Here is a 22,090-nt window from a genome sequence, read left to right on the forward strand (position 1 = left end):
TTAGAAGCTATTTATCCTATGTTTTTCCTTCTCTTCCCTCTACTAGTAATTCACTGTAGGCCTCTGACACATACCATGTTTACCTGAATTTAAGACTGGGTTTCTTCGAAGTTCTTTGCTGTTAATCAGGGGTTGCCTTAAATTCAGAACCCTCTTCCTTTCAGGTAAATAAAGGTATACCCTGTTTAAGTATAACATGTTTAAGGGGATTGTCTTAAATTCAGTTGTCTTCTGTTCGGATCAATACAGTAGACAACCTTGGCTCTCCAGCTGTTGTTGAACTGTAACTCCCACAATTTGTGCCTGGGGATGATGGAAGTTGTAGTTCAACAGCTGGAGACCCAGGATTGCCTATCCTGGGTACATACCATGTGCTGCCAAGCACTAAACTGCCAGAGGCTGCAACTGACGTGCTCAGTCCTCAACCTTGGTGAGACTTAATCCTCTTCTCCCTCCACCCCACCTTCTTCCCAACTCTGCTTCCTATACAGCAGGTCTTCAGTGCCTTCTGAATGCATGCACAGCTGCCACTGTTCCCTCTAAGGCGTGTGCACACTCACAAGTTTTCTAATGTCCGCTCAGTTAATTTTAGATCCCGCTCAGGTTGAATTAGGAAGGCCCCACTCTGAATGCACGTGCACACACAGTGCCTTGGTACTGCTGCCCAGTACAAACCTCAGTCCGCACACAGATGAAAAAAATTAGAGGGACCACTGACACTTGTAGACAGAGCTGCTGCACCACAGTCTGAGAGACCAATCCATCAATCATACCTCCTTACCCATCCGCCCCACCCCGCCACCCTTCTCATCCCTTATGCTTTGTGCTAGTAGCATTCACAACTGCCTCCAGGAATTGCCCACCACTCCTGCACCACCTTTGCCCCTTCCCCCTCCCCCAATGCCCCAAACATGAAATTGTTCAGACATGAAATTTCAAGGAACAGAGGGATTGCACCGGAGCTGACCACCTCTGCAGTTTTACTTCAACACGCTGAATTATAAAATAAAGTGGAATTAAAATGCCCCTTATCCAACAGGGAGCATTTAATCTTCTTGACTGCTGCCTGCAGCCAGTGACTGGAGATCCTTTCTCTCATAAAAGTTTTTTAAATGGTGGCAGTGGTGGTGTGGGATCCAGAAGCAACACGGGAAACGAGCAAGAAAGAAAATCTTCTGGATACGGAGAGGAAATCCAGTGATACCCAGAGGAACCCCAGTAAGCAGACCCAGAGGCATGAGGGCAAGGGGAGAGAAGAGAAAAGAGAGAGAGAGAGAGATCCACTCAAAAGGAAGCCTTGGAAATTACTTTCCAACTCTTGGAAAGGGATTGACTAAAGCCAGAGAACCAGTGGGGAGGATTCTCCTCCTGTGGATCCGAGGCAGGTCTTTATTAAAAAGGTAACCAAGAGATCTAGGCAGAGTCTGTGAAGATGCTGGGGGAGGGGAGAAGGAGGGCGATGAAGGCCCAGGCGCTCAGCTGATGTAGATGCGATGGAAGTCGTTGGCTCCGAAGGCCGCATTGCACTTGGGGCATTTCCGCTGGCGGGTATCATAGCGAGTCTTGACACAGTCAAAGCAGAAGACGTGGAAGCATTTGGTGAGGACCGCATCCTTCTTACGCGTGTTGCAGCAGGGGCAGGTCAGCTTGGCCTGGGGAGGCAAAAAGGCCAGGTGGGTGAGGTTGGGGTCCCAGGGCTGGGGCTTCCTTCCTCTGGGCGACAAACCCCTGCTGCTGCCACTGCCGCCGCCTCCACCTCCTCCTCCTCCAGCTCACCTTGTACTCCTTGATCTCCTCCTGTAAGATCTCGTCAGCATCCGCGTACACCTCCACTTTGCGCTGCTTCTCCAGCTTGCGCCGGAGGCGAGAGATGTCCTCCTGGGGGGAGGGATACAAGTCAATGGGAGCAACAGGACAGAAGCCTGCCTATTTAGAGAGCAATCTCTGTCTGCCACCTATGAGGACTCGCCACTTCAAGATTCTGCCTCCATCAAGTACAGGTGCACAGCAGGAGATCACCCTCTCCTCTCCTGGTACCTACCTGGGCTCTTTTGAGGTTGAAAGACTCCTTCTCCTTGGCTGCTCGGTTCTCAGCCATGCAGGTCTGGATTTCTTTCAGCTTACACTGCACGTGCTCCAACTGTACCTTCAGATCCTCCGCCAACTGGGCAGCCTCCACTGCCTGAAAGGAAAAAAGCAACCGTGGCCATGAGCTCTCTCTTTTCAGCAGCAGCCAAGTTGCGGACAGGCAGATGCAAGGGTCCAACTATACCCAGCTACAGGACTCCCGTTCCTAGGCCTGTGTTGTATGCATACCAGAGCCAAAAAGACAGAACTGTAAGCACAGAAACTGGCCCTGGGCACAGGATTCGGCATCCTGGAAATCTTGGTTTTCATTCTCTAAAAAGCAAGTTTCTAGCCCTTAAGGTTACAAAAGAAGCTACAAAGACATTGTTGAAAGTGTCTGGGCAATGCCTGAGGAATCTGAGGCTGTGAAGGATGGAGCAGGGGTTTCCAGGGCTCAGGGAGTGATTTCGGTGCCTTGCAGAGCCATTTGCTCCTCATCATTCATTCCTAACAGAAGTAGGATTATGCAAATATACTGAAGGATATAACTGGGCAAAGAGGCACCATTTTAGCATAATGATTCTTTTCAGTTATAGCAGGGGGAGAGTAACTGGCCCCATCCACCCCCAGCACAGTACCTCCAGTGACTGTTGCTGCTGTCTATCTTACATTTCTTTTTAGATTGTGAGCCCTTTGGGGACAGGGATCCATCTTATTTCTCTACGTAAACTGCTTTGGAAACTTTTGTTGAAAAGTGGAAAATAAATATTTGTTATTGTTGCTGCTGTCGGATATACAATGCAGAATTTGGCTTTCCTAGGAATAGAGCCTGGTAACCTCAGCAAGTAATTTCTTTAACACAAGTATTCATCACACAGCCCTGCTTATTTCCACATCTCTCTGTTCACTAACTCAGGGGCCACCAGCCCATCCTCCTCACCTTCCTCTTGTTGAGCTCCAGGGCCTGGCTGCGCAACGTCAGCTCTTTCTCCACAGTGCCCAAGTTCCCCTGCAGAACGCGTTCCTTCTCTTCCAGCTTCTGCACCACCAACAGCTGGGTATCCACCTAGCCAAAAAGCCAGAAGCAACAGGGGCTGAGAGCATGCCACAATGGCACCGTCGGCCAGTCTCCCCCACACCCTGCCTACCCACAAAAAATGGCGCACGCACACACCCCTCCAGCTCTTTCCTCATCCAAAGATCTGCAAAACAATCCCAGCTTGGGATGTGTGTGTGGCCTGCCTCACCTGCGACTTGAGGGCCAGAACCTGTTCGGCCAGCTCGTCCTTCTCTTCACGCAGCAGCTTGTGGATCTGATTGGACTTGATGCGCTCCGACATCAGCTTGAAGTTGGCGTCGTCCTTCTCACGCAGCTGCTGATTGAGCCGCATGTTCTGCTCTTGCATGTCCTCAAAGGCCTGGCCTGTCACGTCCATCTCAGAAAGCAGAGCCTCCTCTTCCTGCCCCACCAAAAGGAAAAAAAGAGAAGCAATGTGTTGGAGATGAACTTCCAGTGCATCGACCTTTTGCACCAACTGTCCTAATGACCACTAGGGGCATTGGGAGTAGAGACAGTGAGTCAGCGTCTCCCTATCTGTCCCTACTCTATGACCCCTGAACTGACTCTGCAGCACTTCCTGTGCTGAGTCACAATCCTTCCTTTCCTCCTTACCTATCCACTATGTAGTCCTTTAGATTAGAGATAGGTCTTTCCTATCTAAGTGTATTTAACCAATAAATATTTAGTGTTTAGTCATACAAGGATCTCCATGTGTTTTCTCTAAATAGCTGCAATAGCCAAACCATCCTCTGCTACCTACTCTGTAACTGGAGTGTGTGCTCATTCCTTAGTGCTCTGCTGTTTTACCTATTGTGGGTAAAAATCAACAACCTCTAACACAATGAGAGTGTTCTAAACGTCTCCCTCCTAGCCTGATCTCAATGGTTACACCCGGACAAGAACAACTGGACCTCATCTCTATGGCTATGGGCAGCACATAGAGGCACCATGCTTAACGGACTTCGGGGCACAAGTTTGTGCCCCAGCAGCTCCCACTGTCTCGTCCCTGGGGGCAGGGGCCCAAATGCTGCTGCCCGTCTCTCCTGCTGGCCGACTGGCAAGAATATCCTGTTGCGGCTGGACTGCCAGCATGGCTCTCCAAAGGAAGTGCGGCTGGCCAGCTAACCCTAACCACACGAGCGCAACTCTCTATATCTTACTCTCAGCACAATGGTCAGCTCAACCCAATGCACTTGTGCATGCCTTGCGTGTTCCCACCCCTTCCTATTTGCTGCTGCTGTTTCTAGTTCAGCCTCCAACATCTCATCATCCAGCAGTGACAAGGGCGAGGCAGGCAGTGAGCAAATGAACCCCCCACCACCACACATACACCAGCAAGGAGGAGCAGGAAGGAGGAAGATCCCTGCCCCACAGCCGATCAGCTGCCTGCTTGCTTTCTGTCACATGCTATGGTTCCCTGCTGAGCTGCCTGGATATAGTAAGTTTTCAGTTAGTCAGTGTAGGGGAAGAAACACGATCCTGCCCTTCGACTTCTGCTGCCCTTTTTGGAGGGAAGGGAAGGTACAGAGGAGTGAGTGAGTCTTTGTGGGGGTTCTCCAGAGAGCTGTAGCAATCTTTTTGTTAACTCTTGTGACTGTCACTGCCACCCCTTTTCCAGCCTCTAAGACTTGAAGTGTGTGATGGAGAAGGGCAGGAAACGCATTGAAACAATTGGAATATCAGCTGCCTTGCTAACTTTTTAGTTCTCTTGTTTGCCTTTCTTCCTTCCCTTCCTTTCTCCTCGCTACAGTTAAGCATTAAACATTCCCAACTTGGAGCTAAAAATGGCATCTTAATTCAAGCCCCTGAGGTAGGAATACAGAAAAGAGTTGCTGAAGCAACTTCTCTATCTATCTTGATTTTCTTTCGTAACATTCATTTTGAATTTAGATGGGTTAGGGAGCTTCTGTAGACTTTTGCAATGACTGGTTTGAAAGCCTGTTTGTTGCCCGTACTTGTGAGACGTTTCCTTGGAATCCTACCTTTTGGTGTTTACTTCCCTTAGAAGGAATCTTGTAAAAGTATAGTAAATAGGATGCTCTGTCCTGCATTAGCATGTTACTGTCACACTTCAGAACAGCAGGTTGTCTCTTAAGTACAAATGGGATCTTTCCTCCCCGTACAGGTGACAAGGAGCGGAGGGAAGATTGGGATATTCAATAGCTACAGCTTTTCCCAACACAGAGATGCAGTGAGAGGAAAACATATCTATGTGCTTTTTTCAAAAAAAGATATACCTATTGCATTGCTACCTGTCGGCAAGTGGAAGAAGTGCAGAGTGTCTCACATGAACAAAAGTGTCAACCTGAGAGGGGGTCTGATTGTATTGGGTAATTTATCAGCAACTCACTGGAACAAAAATGCTTCCTAGTTCACTTGCTATGATGCACTGAACACTTGCAGTTTGTTTTATTTATTTTTACATTTATATCCTGCTCTGAGGAGCCCAAAGCAGTGTGCGCATGGTTTGTTCATCCTTACAACAACCCTGGGAGGTAGGTCAGGCTGAGACCACAAGAGAATGGCAAGCTGCAAGCTAAACCTTGGGCTGTGCTTCTAATTACAGTGCTGACTTTTAGGTATTACCTGAGTGCATTTTCTGATCCTTGTGCTTATTTAATGATCTATTGTAAGGTGCTCTAAAGTCTATGTAGCTGGTGGGAAAGCAGGAAACCTGTATTACAGGTTTCCAGTTGGCAGACAGAGCCACACATTTTTGACAGTTCTCAAAATGATTGCTGGAAACTGATGTTGATTAATGTTCCATGTTGCATTAGTATTCATTGGCATGATGCAAGCAAGAATTTGGCCTAAGTTAAGGAATTCATCAGCAGGTGAGCACATACTGTGTGTGAGGGGGGACCCCCGTTAAGGCCATTAGGTCCAGGTGGTTAAGTTACCTAGCTCCACCTCTGCAGAACATTCTCACCTATTCAGGGCTTTGTGCACAACACAGTCTTGGCTCCATCTCTACAATGATGGGCACTGTTTCTGGTGGACGAACACAATGAAGCCATGCTTCTAGTGACAGAAAAAGTCTGGAGTATACCCCCTGTCCGATTCCTAGGCCAGCATGACTCTGGGCTCCCGCTCTGTGGCTGTTATGCCTGTGCAAGTTCTCACCACCACCACATTCCTCCAGGGATGATACCTGCTTGGTTGCCGCCAGCTTCTTTTGCAGGTGCTCAATCTGCTCTTCCGCCAACTTGATCTTGCGCAAAGCATCCTCGTCAGCCATCTTCTTACTCTCTTTCTTTTCCTTCTCCTCCAGCTCGCGGATCCTCACCCGTAGCTCCTCTACCTGCCAGTGGGACCAAGTCAAGGATAGCTGGGGTGTCTCCCTTATCTCTGAGCTCCCGACATGGCTCAGTCAAATCCCAACACCTATTAAACTAAACTTAAACTTGAATTGAATTAGAAATTAAAAATGTGTCTTAAAGTTAATTTAACCTAGCTTTTAAATAGGTAAAGTTAAAGGGTGCTGCTGAGTTGGTGTCGACTCCTGGTGACCACTGAGCCCTGTGGTTGTCTTGGGTAGAATACAGGAGGGGTTGACCATTGCCATATCCCGTGCAGTATGAGATGATGCCTTTCAGCATCTTCCTCTATCACTGCTGCCCAATATAGGTGTTTCCCATAGTCTGGGGAACATACCAGCAGGGATACAAACCAGCAACCTCTGGCTTGCTAGTCAAGTTATTTCCCGCTGTGCCATTAAGTGGCTACCTTTTAAATAGAACCAGGTCTTTTTATAAGCTTGCTATGGGCAAAATGAGAGACAGCTATGAATTGCACCAGACCTTTCCAGCAGTCACCCTGCGCTGCGCTGAACCAGAATGCTGGTGTGCTACACTGCCTGAGTCAACCATACAAAACATTACAAAACTAAAGCACGGTGCACCAATGCTTCGCTGCAAACTAGGAGGAGATGCAGAGCTTGGGGGAAAGTGAAGACCTGCCCCCTTGGGGAGAGAGCAGTCTCTCCGGGCAGGCTCCCCAGGCCTCACCTCTGCCTTTGTTTTCTTCTCTGCTGCCATGAGCTGCACTTTATCCCGCTGCTCTTTGGGGGCCGACTTGTACATATCCAAGAGGAGCTTCATCTCCTTCTGGCTCTCCTGAGCCTTTCTGGGGGAGAAGGAAAAGGAGTCAGCAGGAAAGAGGGCACCTCACAGCCCAAGGCACCAAGATCGCCCTAAGTGCTAGCCACAGGGATGCAGGTCCCAAGACGTTACTTGCAAAGGACACAGGTGGAGATTCCTAGTTGCAAGTGATCCATGGAAATTGTGGGCCCCTCTTAAGCCATCTTGTAACAGGCAACATCCCAGTATCAAGGTGGCCATTTTAAAGAAGCAAAGGGAAATTCCTGCTCACGGTGGTCCTCTTCACCTTCCTGCAGACCCAAACACTGCAGTGGAGGACCTACCACAAGGCAAGCCTTCAGAACCCCCAAGATACTGCCAATAGTCCCTGCATTAACCGTGCCTCCATGACCCCAATTCCCCAAGCGAAGCTCCTCACACATGCTCCCTGGGGCAGAGAGTGGTCCATACATTTCCAGCAAAGACCCCTCCCAAGAGACTCCTTTCTCCACCCCACTCCACAGTCTCAGATGCTCACCAACCCCCACCCCACCCCGCAAGCTTTCTTGCCTCCATCCCCAGGGCATCATGTCTCCTCACCCTCTGACACTCCCCAGTCCAGTCTACAGACACTATTCCCACCCCACCGCCTCCCACGAGCACTTTGGTCCTCCCTGCCATGCCGCTCTCCCAGCCATTCTGCAACTCTCACTTCAGCTCAGCTCGCAGCTGTTTGAGCAGATCCGAATCTTTCTTCTTAGGATCCTCGCTGCCCCCACCACCCTTCTGTTTCTCCCGATCTCGTGAAGACGACGAGGAGGAAGACGAGGAAGAAGAAGTCTCTTTGTCTCGATCCCGTGACCTCTCACGGTCCCCGCCCCGTTCTCCACTACGCCCCTTGGACCGCTCCGGCTCCTTAGCTCGGGGAGGTGGGGGTGGCTGCGGCGTGGGCGGTTGGAGGGCCGGTGGCTCCTCTTCTTCCTTTTTCACCCCCTCGTGGGTTCCCGGCGGTTGGGGAGTCACCAGCTCGTCCTTGGGCTCTTTCTTCACTTGCACCTCCTTGGGCTCTTTCTTCACCTCCGGAGGGGCTGCCCCCTCCTCTTCTTTCACCATGGCAGCCCCAGGTGCCCCTGGCAGTCCCACAGGCTCCTCACCGCCTGGTGTGGTGGGCGCTGCTGCCAAGCTGGAGAAAAAACCGCTCTGCTGCATTCGAACCTGAGGAAAGAATAAGAGGGTGAGCAGCAAGGGCAAGGTGGAACGTGTCTCCCTGAACATGTGGAATGATAGGCTACAGAATCCCAGAGCCCATCGCCACCTTCCTTCCCTCTTTCCAGTATGGAGCACAGCTTCCAGGGAGGTGGGGCTGCTGGACTCTACCTCCCTCTAAGAAAGACTCTCCAGAGTGACCTGAATCCACAAAGAGAGGGAGAGAATCAGCTACCCTGTATCGAAAGTTGTAAACCACCCTGAGCCATTTTTGGAAGGGCGGTCTAGAAATCGAATGAACGAATGAGTGAATATTCGCCACTCTCCTGCAGGAGGAGGCTTCAACCGCTTCTCCTCAGACTCACTTTGTTGATTTCCGCCTGCACTTCCCGCAGCTTCCGCTTGTACCGCTGCACGTCGCCCTTCAGCTGGTGGTTGTGATTCTGGAGGCTGCTGATCAAGTGACGCATTTCTCGGTTGATGGGGCCTCAGATCAGAAAGCAGGGAGGGAAAGAAAAGAGAGACACAATGGATCATTTACAGAGCTGCCACGCAGCTAATAATGTCAACGTATTCTGATTGATAATTACATGCAAACATATGCAGATCAAACAATAGTTTTGAAGGGGGGAGCAATAATTCATCTATGGAATTCTCTTCACAGGATGTGGCGATGGTCACCAGCTTGGATGGCTTCAAGCGGAACTTAGACTAATTCATGGAGGATCACTTAATCAGTGGCTACTGGTCCATTAGGATTGTTCCCACCTTGAAGGCTATAGGCTACCTCCATGTTCAAAGGCCTCTGAATACAGGTTGTAGGGGAGCAACAGCAGTAGAGGGGGGCATACCTTCATCTCCTAGTTGCTGGGCTTCCCAAGGCATGAGGTGGACCACTGTGGGAAACAGGGTGCTGGACTAGATGGGCCTGATCCAGCAAGGCTCTTATGGAGGGCAGCTGGCCCAATCTTAGAAGGGCTATTTCTTCCAGTGTGAGAGGGAAGCAGCTCTTCTAAGGAGGAGGCATTTATTCTGTAAGTTCTTGTATTTAGAAAAATCCAACTGATTAATTGGTAGAATGTCACAGCCCTAATAATTCAGCAGGTAGGAGACTGCAAAGCAGCCTTTTCCTCAGGTAAGGAGAACTGGAGCACTACAGGCACTTGAAACATGGTGGGAAGGGATGAACACAGACCACGGTGGTGGCCACAGATCTGCTGGAGTTGTGTCTGCCTCAACACTGGGGAATGTCTCTTCCATAACTACAGCAGAGCAACAGCCCATGTCGATGGGCAGAGGGCAGCAAGAGAAGTCCCCTTGCAGCAGGTTGTACCATGACGTACATATGGAAGGGAGAAATTCCCATCTAGGGCTGTACCATGAGAACAAAACGGGAGGGGAAATCCAGTCTCTCACCAGCCTGCTCGTTGGCAGCCAAGTTCTGTTCGAATTCAATGCGCAGCATTTCGTATTCCTTGCGCACCTGAGCCAGCGTGTCCTCCAACTGGATCACCTCCGTCCGCAGCTTCTTCTGCAGGTTCAACTCATCGCTCTGTTGCCAGGCAGGGAGAAGGACATCAGCAAGAAGGAGCCAGAGGACATCTAATCCCACACAACTTTCTCTTGAAGAAGCGTTATGCTTCAATACTTAGGGCTCCACTAGGGCTGTAAGACACCCCATTAAAGATCTTAACGCAGGGCTGTCAGTCATCTAGATAGAGATCTTAACTCAATTACATGAGGCTTGATCTATTAGTTGATTAAACCTGCACATGTTTCATACAAGAACACAATCCAAAATAAAATCATCCTTTGTTTTTAAATCATGCGTACTCATGCTACACCTATTCTATTTGTTCCTTCCTCCAGGAAACTCAGGGTGGCATGCATGCTCCTCTCCCTTTTCTTACTTCTTCCTTTCAACCCTGAGAGGTAGGTCAGGTTAAGTGTGAGCAGCTGGCCCAAAATCACCCAGCAAGTTTCATGGCTGAATGAGGATTTCAATTCTAGTCTTCCTGGTTCTAGTCCAAATACTCTAACCTCTATACTACACTAATTCTGAAAGAAAATCGGGCCTTGACTCCACCATTGCCCCAGAAGGGCTCAGATCTGCCTTGCCTGTTCCCAATTTTTACAGAGTGTGGCTCCACAGATTCTCTCCAAAGGCATTCAGTCATCTCTTGCACACACCATGGAATGGTTTTTCTACTAGGGTCCTTGCCATCTGCCATTTTTATAGGCAGCTGCATTAAAAGTATTTTATTCTGTAGATCTGCTACCCATTTAATTGGGGGTACCTTGTTTTAGTTATCAAAAAGGCTTATGGATATTAATATGGCAACCTTTTTACTTTGAAACTGTAAATATTTGGGGGCGACATCTCAATGCAGTGCCACAAAGTGGCAAGGAAGGAAAGAGAAAGAGGATGTGGCAACTCCCCACCGCACCCCCTTAGGAGGCACATGCAGAATTCATCCCACAGCTCCCTCACCTCCATGTGCTCGATGTGGCGCAGGTGGCTGTTCTTGGTGGTGAGCAGAAGCGCACGGGCCTCATCCAGCTGCGTCTTCACCTGCAAGCTCTCATTGTACAGCAGCGAGAACTGAGACTGCAGCACTTTGTACTCCAGGGTCTCCTTCACGGTCTCCTCAGGCAGGCTCCGCAGGGCCACCTGTAGGGGAGACAGGAGAACCAGCTGACATCCCATCATAGTCCCCCTTGGTTAGGGCCCTCCAACATGTCACCCAAAGAGTGCGACTGAGAAGCCTTTTTGAAAAAAACCACATGCACATGTAGGCTCCATCATCTGGGCAGATACAAATTTTAAATTTGTACAAAATTTGCACGACCAGCAGATAAAACCTTGCTGAAAAACTCAAGCTGAGATTTGTGCTTAGGGGTCTCCCCGCCTACCACCACCACCACCAAAGATACTGCACGCATGAAATTCAGCAAGTCAGAATTCTGTTTCAGTTTGCATAGGCTTATTCCAGTGGCTAGAACTGGGGGAAGGATGCCCAACTTGGACCTATTTTGGCAAAGAGCAAGGGGCGGCAAAGTATGAGCCCATGCAACACCGCAGCGGGGAGAGGGGAAAAGATGGGAAACACACAGAGCTGCCTCACCCTATCACTCCAGACAGCCACCCAACCTCTCCTGAAAGCCCAAAGGTTTCTCCCTACCCACGACCATTACAAGAATTAGGAGCTTTTGAAGAAGATTCTAGGAATTTCTGGTCTGTGCTCTAAACACAGATGCTAGAGGATGCAACACATCCCTTTCAGCCTAGTAACTACAGGATGCTCCGCCCACCCACTTATCCTGCAAGAGGCCCGGCGCTACCTTGAGCTTTTCATTGGTCCTAACAGCCTGTTGCATTTCCTGCTGCAGTTTCTCCAACTCCGCCATGCGACTGTTGGCAAGCTCTTGATTCTCCTCCAGCTCTGCATTTAGCATCTCAAACTGCAAACCAGAAACAGAATCAGTAAGGGGGGCAAAATCAGACTGGGGCCAGAGATCCCCTATCCCAGGCAAACCTTGCACTCCTTTCCCCCTGCTTACCTTCTGCATGCTAAGTGTGATCTGTCCACCTTGGAACCCCCCAGAACTGCCCGATGCGTAGTAACCAGAGTTCAGCTGCCAGAGAAAGAGAGATTCAGAACTTTACACACCAGTTATATTTTCAAAAGGTCTAACATATTTAAGTGAGCTCATTTCTGCAATGCTAATCACTGTTCTGGATTTAAACAAGTTTTGTTAGCAACAGCAGACATGCAAGCAAAGGATGAAAAAAAAAATTTCAAATTGTTAAATGCCCTTTACGGTGGGAGTGGAGGAAGATGTCCCTGGCCCGGAACTCGAGTAAAAGAGCTCAATTTGATTTTAAAAAATAAAACACATTTTCCAAATAACTACAAGCTATAGCTAGAGTGGGATTTAGTTGGCAGCTGATTCTACTAGGTTGGAGCCACCACAGACAAGACCCCAATCTTCACGCCACCCAGTCTCAGCTCTTGGGCAGAAGAGAGCCTCAGCAAGGCTTCTTCCCCAACCTGTAAGGGGCAAATTCAACTGCAGGGAAAGGCACTTCCTATTGGATTGCACCCCTTCCCCACTGACCATCAAAGTAAGGGCTATGCTTCCTTATCCCAACCCTACTTGGCTCACAAGCTTAAGCAATAGGGATTCCTTTACTGAACATTCCCTTGAATCACGCAGCCATCTGCAACACAGGGCACTTCGTCTACTCGCGTTTCCAACAGCCCAAAGGTCTCCTGCTCCCTCAAATGACTCAGCCCTCTCTCTTGCTGTCTCTTACACCTGGAACTGCTTTATGTGACTTCTCCAAGATGCCACCTCTCTCCATTCCTCAAAACTCACTTTTCCCCATAAAACCTTGGGCGCAATCCTAAGTTCCCACCCACCCCTTGCAAATAAACCTAAGTCTGCATGACTGAAATAAATTTATTCCCCCCACCACCCCTTTATCCTGCCTCCATTCCACTCCCTTTCCTCTGTGGTCTCACCTATGTTGAACTGTAAGACCCTTGGGGCAGGGATCTCATCTTTTGTACTTTGTGAAGAGCCATGCATGTTGACAGCATTATACTGGGGTGCAGAGTATTTGAGAAGTTCCCCCTAAGTATTTGAGTGGTTTTCTCATTTTTCTGAACTCTCCCCCCTGCCAAATCAAACAACTTCTATCTTCAACCCACAAAACATTTCTCCCCCACCAAGAAGTGCCTTTCCTCTCCCCTCGGAAAGAAAAAAAGCAGCAGGCATCTCAACAGCAGCAGCGTTTGGGGAGCAGGGGGCCAAGCGGGTCCTCGCCCTTGCCTGCTCCAGCGCCTCCGCCAGGTGCTTGTTCAGCTTCTGCTCTCGCTTGCGCAGCTTCTCGATGTCCCACTGCAGGTCCTCAATAGTCGTTTCCATCTCCAGCACTTTAGTCTCCGACGAGGTCACCTTGTCCTGCAGCTCCGTGTACTAAGCGGAATGGCGGAGAGAAGAGAAAGGAAAGGGGAAAGCCTCAGAGCTGGGCATTCGCCGCATTGGCACAGGAAAGGCCCCCTCCTGCCTGAGCAAGGCACCCACCTCTAGGGAGATCTTGTGGTGCTTCTCCTGGAGCTGGGTGGTCAGGTCCTGCAGGTGCCGGTTCTCTCTCATCAGCTCCTTGTTGAGAGACTTCACTGCGTCTTCCAGTTGGTCAAAATCCACTGGGAGGGGGAAGCAAAGGCATGAGAAGCTGCACCCCCGACCCCCAGAAGCTGGAATCCCTGATTCTCCATGCAGCTTCTGCTATAAACTTGCATCCACTAGAGCAGGGGTTCTCAACGTTGGGTCTCCAACTATTATTGGACTTCAACTCCCATAATCCCCTGCCCCAGAGGCCCTTGGTTGGGAATTATGGGAGTTGAAGTCCAATAACCTCTGGGGACCCAACCTGAGAATCTCTGCAGTAGAGGCCCCCCAAGAAGTCTTCATCTCTCCCACCTACCCCTGCTTCGAACTCCCCAACCGACAGTGCAATCCACTGCGCATTTACTCAGAAATATGTTACACTGTGTTCAGTAAAATTTAGCTCCACATGAACATGCACAGGACTGCACCCTGAAATCCAGCATGTTCTGTAGGCAAGAGTGCAGGACAAGAACCTCAGTCAAAAATCCTCTCCAGGAACCAATTTGTTCTCTCAGCCTCAACTCTTCATCTGCAAAGAGGCAACAGATGAGAGCTGGCCTTGCGGTAGCAAGCACAGCTTATCCCCTTTGCTAGGCAGGGTCTGCCTCGGTTTGCATTTGGATGGGTGAGCTGCTGTTAGATATTCCCCTTCGGGAATGGGGCCAGAGTTCAGTGGTAGAGCACCTGCATGCTTGAATGCAGAAGGTCCCAGGTTCAATCCCTGGCATCTCCAGGGAGGGCTGGAAGAGACTCCTGCCTGAAACTTTGGAGAAGCCACTGCCAGTCAGTATAGACAACACTGAGCTAGATGGAACAAGGGTCCGACTCAGTTCAAGGCAGCTTCCTACAGTCTTATGAATTAACAGAAACCTAAGCAACAGCCTTTTTAAACAAAAATCAAACAGAATTCGGATTTTAACACATTCAACACACACTAGCCAAGGGACCAGGCATTCAGACTCTTCCCTCATCAAGAGCTGGACAGCTGACTGAACAAAAAAAACCAAACCTAAACTGAAGGTTATATATATATATATATATATATATTGATTTTTTTAAAGGTTCAATATTTATTACAAGGCAACAGGATTATTGAACAAGGTGATATGCTGAAAGGTAGCGACACAGCAACGTCAGTGGAATTTTACTTTAAAATTATTTAATGTTTGTAACATTAGACCTTCAGTGATCAAACCACTCTCCTAGGACACTTGAACTGTTCTATGCTGTTTGAAGTTTGCTTTTATGAGAGCCTGATGTTAGCGGCTTGGATTTCATTCAGCAAAATAAATGACACACAAGTGTCTAACTCCAACCAACAGGATCACTGGCCCCCAGCCCCCACAAGCCTTCCCAAGATTAGGCAGCCAGGCCAGGGACTCCCTTGCGATCTACTCCTGAAGAGGCCACCAAGGGCCAGCGAGGGCAGTCATTCCCCAGGGGCTACTCAAAACATGTGCGCCCTGAGGGGGAGCAGAAGCCTCTTCAGCAACTCAAGAGAAGGACAAACTCAGGCAGATCTGAGGCGTTATTGTTTTAGCTTCTGCAGTTGTCTGCTTGGGTATTTAAAATCGTAAAGTGGCGTTGAACACCTTGGCAGAAAAGCAGTACAGTGGTCCCTCGACTTATAAACTACTCAACATAAGTATTTTTCGAGTTACAAACGACAGTTTTAGATCCGGTTTTAGATGCGGTTTTTTCGACTTACAAATTTTTAGATGGGGTTTCCTCGACTTACAAATTTTTAGATGGGGTTTCCTCGACTTACAAATTTTTAGATGGGGTTTCCTTGACTTGCCTGCCTGTTTACTGCCTGTTTATTCTTGAAAAGAAATGTTCCTGTGCAGTTTGCAAGCCTTACTGGGGGTCTGGGTCTTTTTTCTAGGCTCCGGAACGCATTAATCCGTTCCCAATGCATTCCTATGGGAAACCGCTTTTCGACTTACGAATTTTTCGACTTACAAATGTGCATTCGGAACGGATTAATTTCGTAAGTAGAGGGACCACTGTATATAAGTGCAATAAACAAAGTCCATATCTTTACTCACCCACACCTATCAATGCAAGTCACTAGATATACAGTTACAGCTTGGGGGGGGGAGCAGGAAAGGGACACCTATTCTCACCCCATTAAAGAGAAACCCTTAACCGCTAGCCTGGGAGCAATTCAGGCAGGGTAGGCAAGTGCTTATTTAGGAGCTTCTTCTTGGCACCCCATTTATGAAACAGCCTCCCCAGTGAAACCTCGCCTGGCAGTGGCACCCTCACTCTGTCTTTTCAGACTCCAGGTGACGACCTTTCAAAGAGGGTTTCCCCCAAAAAGTTTTAAAAATGTTTTTGTACTTCATTGTAACCGTTTTTGTTTTAATGTGCTTTTAACTGCATTTTTATCCAATGGTTGCTTTACTTTGGGAGCTGCCCAGAGTACAATTGTTACAAAGCGGCCAACAAACAAAGTTGTTGTTACTCCTTCCTCTCCCGATTATCTCAAGAGCAGATATGTAGCCCTGCTTCTCACACCCAGCAATACTCCATCAACCTCTTCACTTGGAAGATTCTCTGGCTCTCGGAATCTCCCTTTCCCAAACAATGCCTGGGACAGAGCCTCAGTTGCTCTGGGTTTGTGGCCACGGAGACAGAGTGTGTTGCCCAAATGCTGCAAAGCCCTCCCTTCTTCCCCACCAAATCCCACCCTCAACTTGTGGCTCAGGCCTCACCACGGGCATGGATCTTCTGGCAGAGCTCCTCCGTGCGCCGGTGAATCTTGTCCGAGACCTCCACGACCCGGGAGACGGCAGCCTTGGAGAACTCCATGCGCTCCTGAAGCTGCAGCTCGATCTCTTCACTGCTGCTGCTGGCCAAGGTGGCCAGGAAGGAGAGGGCCGGCTCGTTCAGTACGAGACCCCCAGCCTTCCAGGGGGTGGGCGGTGCGATGGGTGACAGGGCTGCCTCTGAAAAAGAACAGAACAGCCACATCAGTGCTGACTCAGAACAGGATTTCAACCCCACCCCACAAAGCAAGAAGCCCACCTCTCCTCTCTAGTCCCTCCTGTCCTTGAAGGGCAGCCTCCAACTCCGCTCCTGCAGCCTCCGGCTTGGGTTCCTCCAGAGCCTGCCCACCATCCCCATCGTAACGTCTCAGGAGCACTTGTACCGTCTCATCCAGCTGTAAGAAGACGACAGAAAACAGACTTGAAAGTCGGAAGGAAGAGAAAGAGGACTCCTTATATGGTGCAGCAGGCAGGGTGGAGCAGATGCCAAAAGCAACCGGGCTTCTGGGCATGGAATTAATGATGACGATCTGCTCACAGGAAGGGAGACGAAGCTCAGTCGCCACCAGCTTGGTTGGCGGAGACTCAAAACGGGGCCTTTTCTAGGGTTGCCCTGGGACTTTGGAACATGCTCCCTAACAAACTAGAGCCTCCCATTCTCTGGATTTTTTTTTTTAAATCTGTAGCCATTTAATCAGGCTTTTAATCTGTAGTCTGAACATTTAGAATGTTTATCTATATTTTAAATTGGTTTAATTGCTTTTATTATTGTTGTGTTTTAAATTGTGAACTGCCCAGAGATTTTTCTATGGGGCAGTATAGAAATGTACTGAACAATTATTTTTTTTTTTTTTAAGGAGCTACACATCAATGCTCATTGACGTGACCACAGGATAGTCTCCTTAACTGGTCGCAACCTTAAGGGGTAGAATCACAGAAAAAGGAAAGGAAAGGAAAGTTCAGCCAAGAGGGCCTCCTGACCTGCTTCCAATAGCGGTTGACAATCAGGAGGGTGGCATCATCGGTGGCCTGCCTCTTCTCCAGCTTCTCAATGCGTTCTCGCAGCTCATCCTCAAAGGCTTGCCGCTGCTCCAGGCGCTCTGCTAATTTCTTGTTCTTGAACTGGAGCACCTTGAGGTCCATCTCCTCCTAAAGCAAGAAGCCACACCCAGAATGTAATCCTCTGTCTTCTCCACCAGCCACTCCAAATCCTGTTTCTATCCATTCACAAGAGAACTTAGCAACATCCCAGCAAGCATCTTAGCTTGCAAAATTATACCATGCTTAAAGGCCTACAGTGACACTCACAAAACAGTAACAGAAATTGAAACAATCTGATCTGAGAGACTATCATTGCATGTTTATCATCATCATCATCCTTCCTCTTGACCACAGGTCAGTGATGGTTCTTGTGCTGAAAACAATGCCACTGACCCTTAAGAATTAATGGAATAAGAACACTGCTGCCAGAATCCTCTATGCAAAATATTGGATTTAGCTAAAAAATTCCAACTGTGGTTGGATAAATTGTGGTTGTATGCCATATAAATTGACAAATAATACTAAAATAGGCAAGGGGTAGGGGAGGCAGATATTGGGTAAATATATCAGAACCTTTGGCATGAGGGGTGGGATTTGCAGAATAAGTCAGCTGAGGGTTAGTTCTCAGATATGTCTTAATATTATCTCATGTTATCTATTTTTGATTTTTCTATGTCCACATTAATCAATATTTAAAATAAGCCATTATGTTATTTTTGTTCGAGTTTGATATAAGTTAATAATAAATGTTACGTGTACATATATTTGTGAACTTTATATGGCTGATGAGATGGATTTGAGCCTCATATTCTTAGCGTCAACATTAGGGTCCGAAGATTATTGTATAGACCTTTGGCTTCGCAGACATTTAAAGCTAGCTAGTGGGGATTAGCTTAACAAAAATTAGCTAATATTTAGGTTCCTTTTATAGAAGGAGGCTCCTAATATTTAGGCTCAGACGCCTGCTTTGGCAACAATCTCCCTTGACCAATACAACTCAAGTATGCTTCTCCTTTGACCTAGGAGACAAACCACAAAGTTGGTTATTAAATGTAAATGGGCTGGGAAAAATACTTCAAAATTCCTAAGTATCAGTATCAAAATTCAAGTTGTCAACCTTAATCAGACCTGAAGAAGCATTTTAGAAATATATGCCTCCACCACGCCCTGCCTATTTTAGTATAATTTGTCAATTTATATGGCTACCAGCATCAAACATCTAGGCAAACGTATGGCTGTTTTTAGGGTTTTTTTTAAACCTCTCTCCTGTAGAGATTCTATTGCTTCCCTAACATCAGACTGCCTTTTGAAAAGCCTGGCACATGCCAAAGATGTAGGTTTTCTAGAAAATTCTGAATTTAAAAAAATGTCCAGAACATTTTCTGGAAATTTTTCCCATGCAAATTTCCTCAAATTTGGATTATTTTTCTAAAAAAAAATTACTATGCAAATTTTTCTGGTGATTATGATCTAATTTAACATTTTATTTAACCTTATGGTAAAACTGTAATTTATACAGTTAAAACACACCTTCACTGTATTAATATCCCACTCTGTGTCTTTAAAAGTTTTTCAAGCAGCCAAATAGTTGAACTGAAATATTTGATACGGGGTAACTGGGGGTGGGTGTGTGGAATCAATAAGAACGTTTCATGTACTCTAACTGCTATTCTGAAACAAATTCAAAGCTTTATGCGGAAATTTTTTTTTTTACTGGAACAAAACAAAACATATGTATCCTCCCAGATATAATCACCTGGAAAAAATTAACTGCAACTTTAAAATTTTTGAAATTGCCTAATAGTGCATTGGAGGAGAGCTGGTCTTGTGGTAGCAAGCATGACTTGTCCCCTTAGCCAAGCAGAGTCTGCCCTGGTTGCATATGAATGGGAGATTAGAAGTGTGAACACTGTAAGATATTCCCCTCAGGGGATGAAGCCGCTCTGGGAAGAACATGGAGGTTCCAAGGTCCCTCCTTGGCAGCATCTCCAAGATAGGGCTGAGAGAGACTCCTGCTTGCAACCTTGCAGAAGCTGCTGCCAGTCTGTGGCAACAATACTGAGCTAGATCAATCAATTATCTGACTCAGTATATGGCAGCTTCCTATGTTCCTATCCATTCATTCTTACTAATGAATTTAATTAAACAATGCTGAACATCCAGACTAGTGTTGCACACACATCAGCAGTGTGAGTTCCAGACTGCCGCTGCACTGTCACTTGCGTGAAGGAAGACCCGGTTTTCACGCATCACCCCTTCCCTCTGAAGTCCACTGTGTGTCACCAAGATATGTCTCTGAAGGTCATGCAACCTTTAGGAACATATTTTGGTGCTGCATAATGGGCTTGAGAGGGAAGGCAAGATTGGCGAAAGTCACTCTTTCCCCTGCTCAAGTGGAAGTCACACTGCTGCATGTGTGCAGTACTAGTCTGGATGGCAGCCAAAGGATTTTTGGAAATGGAAACTTCCACTGGAAAAATTAAGTTTGGGGGATTTTTCTGCAAAAAAAATTGCCACCTCGCATCTCTGGCACATACCCACATTAATTTCCAACATTTCTTTGCAGAATATAGCACCACAAAATCAGCTACCACAGACTTTACTACCACTGCCAACCTGTCAGTACCCCACTGGGTCCTCACCGTAGAAGAGATACCCCCCAGCCGGATGGGCTCAATCAGGGTGGTGGTGGTCTTCTCTTCCCTGTTGGCTTTCTTCTCAGGGGGCCCCGAGCCCCCATCCCCAGCTGCACGCTTGCTTCCAGGCCCCGACATGCTGACTCTGAGGAGGGGGGCGAGGAGTGCAGGAATCAGGCAGTCAGCTGAAGAGAAAAGAAAAACAAGGAACAAATTGAGGTTGGCCATAAATATTATTATTATTCAATTTCTATACCACCCTTCCAAAAATGGCTCAGGGCAGTTTACACGGAGAAACAATAAATAAATAAATGGATCCCTGTCCCCAAAGGGCTCACAATCTCAAGGGGTGTGCACGGAACCGCCACACTGTGGTCTAGCACTGGGGTGGGGGGTAGCTTTAAGAGCGGCGGGAGGGTTTACTTACCCCTCCCGCCACTTTCCGCTGTGGCGCCGTAATCTGCAGAGTAATTGGGGTGGCAGGATACCTCCCTGCCGCCCCTTCCCCACTGCTGGTCTGCAAAAACTCCCAGTAATCCTGCCGCCCCAATTACTCTGCAGATTACGGCACCACAGCGGAAAGCGGCGGGAGGGGTAAGTAAACCCTGCTGCCGCTCTTAAAGCTACCCCCCACCCCCGATCCGAACCACCCAGGTCCGGACCAGTCCGGAGGCCTTTTCAATGGCCTCCAGACCGGTCCGGGCCCATCCCTAAGACCCATAAGACAGACACCAGCAACAGTCACTGGAGTTGTTGTGCTGGGGGTGGAGAGGGCCAGTTACTCTCCCCCGCTAAATAAAGAGAATCACCACATTAAAAGGTGCCTCTTTGCCAAGTTAGCAGGAGCTAAACCAAGGTAATATACCAAGGTAACTACACTGAGCCACCCCAAGGCTAGGAAGAAGCCATTGCTTGCCATATCATTATTATTATTATTATTTTACATTTATATCCCACTCTTCCTCTAAGGACCCCAGAGCCCACACATCTACTGAACAGAGTAAGAGAAAGCAGCCAGGGGAAAAAGTTTAATAGTGCTAGCAGAAGTTGGAGAGCAGAATGTGTTACATGCAGATAAGTTACATGCAGATAACACTGACATTAGCACAGGGCTCACAGACACTTGCTAGTGGGCATGAATGTGGGGGAAGGTTGGAGATATGGATACCAACTTTTCTCACACATACCCCACCCTTTTTCTCCCCCCTTTCCAGCTGCTGCTGCATGACAGGCAGAAATTCAACAAGTATTTCCTGGCATGGAGATGAAGAAGTAGAATCTCTTGAACTGCTGCCACAGCTATTTTAAAGGCAAAGCAGGTGCCAGTGGGAGGAGAAAGGGTCAGGGCAGGAGAAAGATGGAGAAATAGGAACTGGAGAACAGGACAGGACAAATATCTACATACTGCTTTTAGACAAAAGTTCCCAAAGCAGTTTACATAGAGAAAATAATAATAAATTAATATGATGGATCAATAAGATGGGCACAGGAAGAGCAATGAGGCTGCATTGGAGGGAAATTAAAGAAGAGAGACTGAGAGCTGATCATAGGAAAGCGGTAGCTAAGCACTGCTATATTCGGCATTATTCCTATCCAACCTCCCTCCCCTCCTTTAGCAACAGCTTTACTACCCTCTGCATCAGGGAGACGGCCTTTATGCATGGCCCCCTAGAGAGACGGTATCCTCAGACGGCATTGTATTATCACAACATACTGGTGCAAAAGCAATACCCTGATATACTGCAAGCGTGCGGGGTGCTGAGAGGGGAGTTTAAGTGGAGAATTGATACATTCAGATAGACAAGACGGGAGACCTCAATGAGGAGGGAGTGGGGAAGCGAGGCGGTACAGGAGAGGCGGTGGGAAGGGGGGGGGGTGTCTCTCTCACCTGCCCAGGGCCCCCTCCCCACCACGGCAGCTGCTGCTCCTCCTCTGCGGTTTCCTCCATGCAACGCTTCGAAAAAGAAACGCCAGGACAACTACTGCGCATGCTCCCCCGGACTCATCACTGAGACCTAACCCTCGCCTCCAGCACAAGCCTAACCCACCCAC

At 48.1% G+C, this 22,090-nt stretch overlaps 1 protein-coding gene across 1 annotated transcript; it reads right to left on the reverse strand.

The window, feature by feature from the left end:
- Positions 1 to 933: 933 nt before the first annotated feature.
- Positions 934 to 22,085, reverse strand: RNF40 (ring finger protein 40). The gene is made up of 20 exons (XM_053260770.1): positions 21,927 to 22,085; positions 20,045 to 20,223; positions 17,343 to 17,510; positions 16,621 to 16,756; positions 16,308 to 16,541; positions 13,504 to 13,625; positions 13,249 to 13,395; positions 11,974 to 12,048; positions 11,755 to 11,874; positions 10,904 to 11,083; positions 9,829 to 9,964; positions 8,778 to 8,899; positions 7,919 to 8,421; positions 7,135 to 7,252; positions 6,279 to 6,428; positions 3,315 to 3,527; positions 3,008 to 3,133; positions 2,042 to 2,182; positions 1,777 to 1,878; positions 934 to 1,652 (listed from the first exon to the last, which is right to left on the reverse strand). The coding sequence occupies exons 2-20, from the start codon at positions 20,174 to 20,176 to the stop codon at positions 1,476 to 1,478; spliced, it is 3,102 nt and encodes a 1,033-aa protein (XP_053116745.1). The 5' UTR covers positions 20,177 to 20,223; positions 21,927 to 22,085; the 3' UTR covers positions 934 to 1,475.
- Between the last annotated feature and the right edge of the window lie 5 nt (positions 22,086 to 22,090).

Source organism: Hemicordylus capensis, chromosome 6 (assembly GCF_027244095.1).
Source record: "Hemicordylus capensis ecotype Gifberg chromosome 6, rHemCap1.1.pri, whole genome shotgun sequence".
Lineage (NCBI taxonomy): Eukaryota > Metazoa > Chordata > Lepidosauria > Squamata > Cordylidae > Hemicordylus > Hemicordylus capensis.

Excerpts from the sequence above, each read along its gene's own strand:
- RNF40 (XM_053260770.1), bottom strand. The coding sequence starts at position 20,176 with ATGTCGGGGCCTGGAAGCAAGCGTGCAGCTGGGGATGGGGGCTCGGGG. Across the intron at positions 7,253-7,918 it reads CAGCTGCGAGCTGAGCTGAA|AAAGGCTCAGGAGAGCCAGA; the intron begins GTGAGAGTTGCA and ends CTTCTCCCCCAG. Across the intron at positions 3,528-6,278 it reads AGCTGGCGGCAACCAAGCAG|GAAGAGGAGGCTCTGCTTTC; the intron begins GTATCATCCCTG and ends TTGGTGGGGCAG.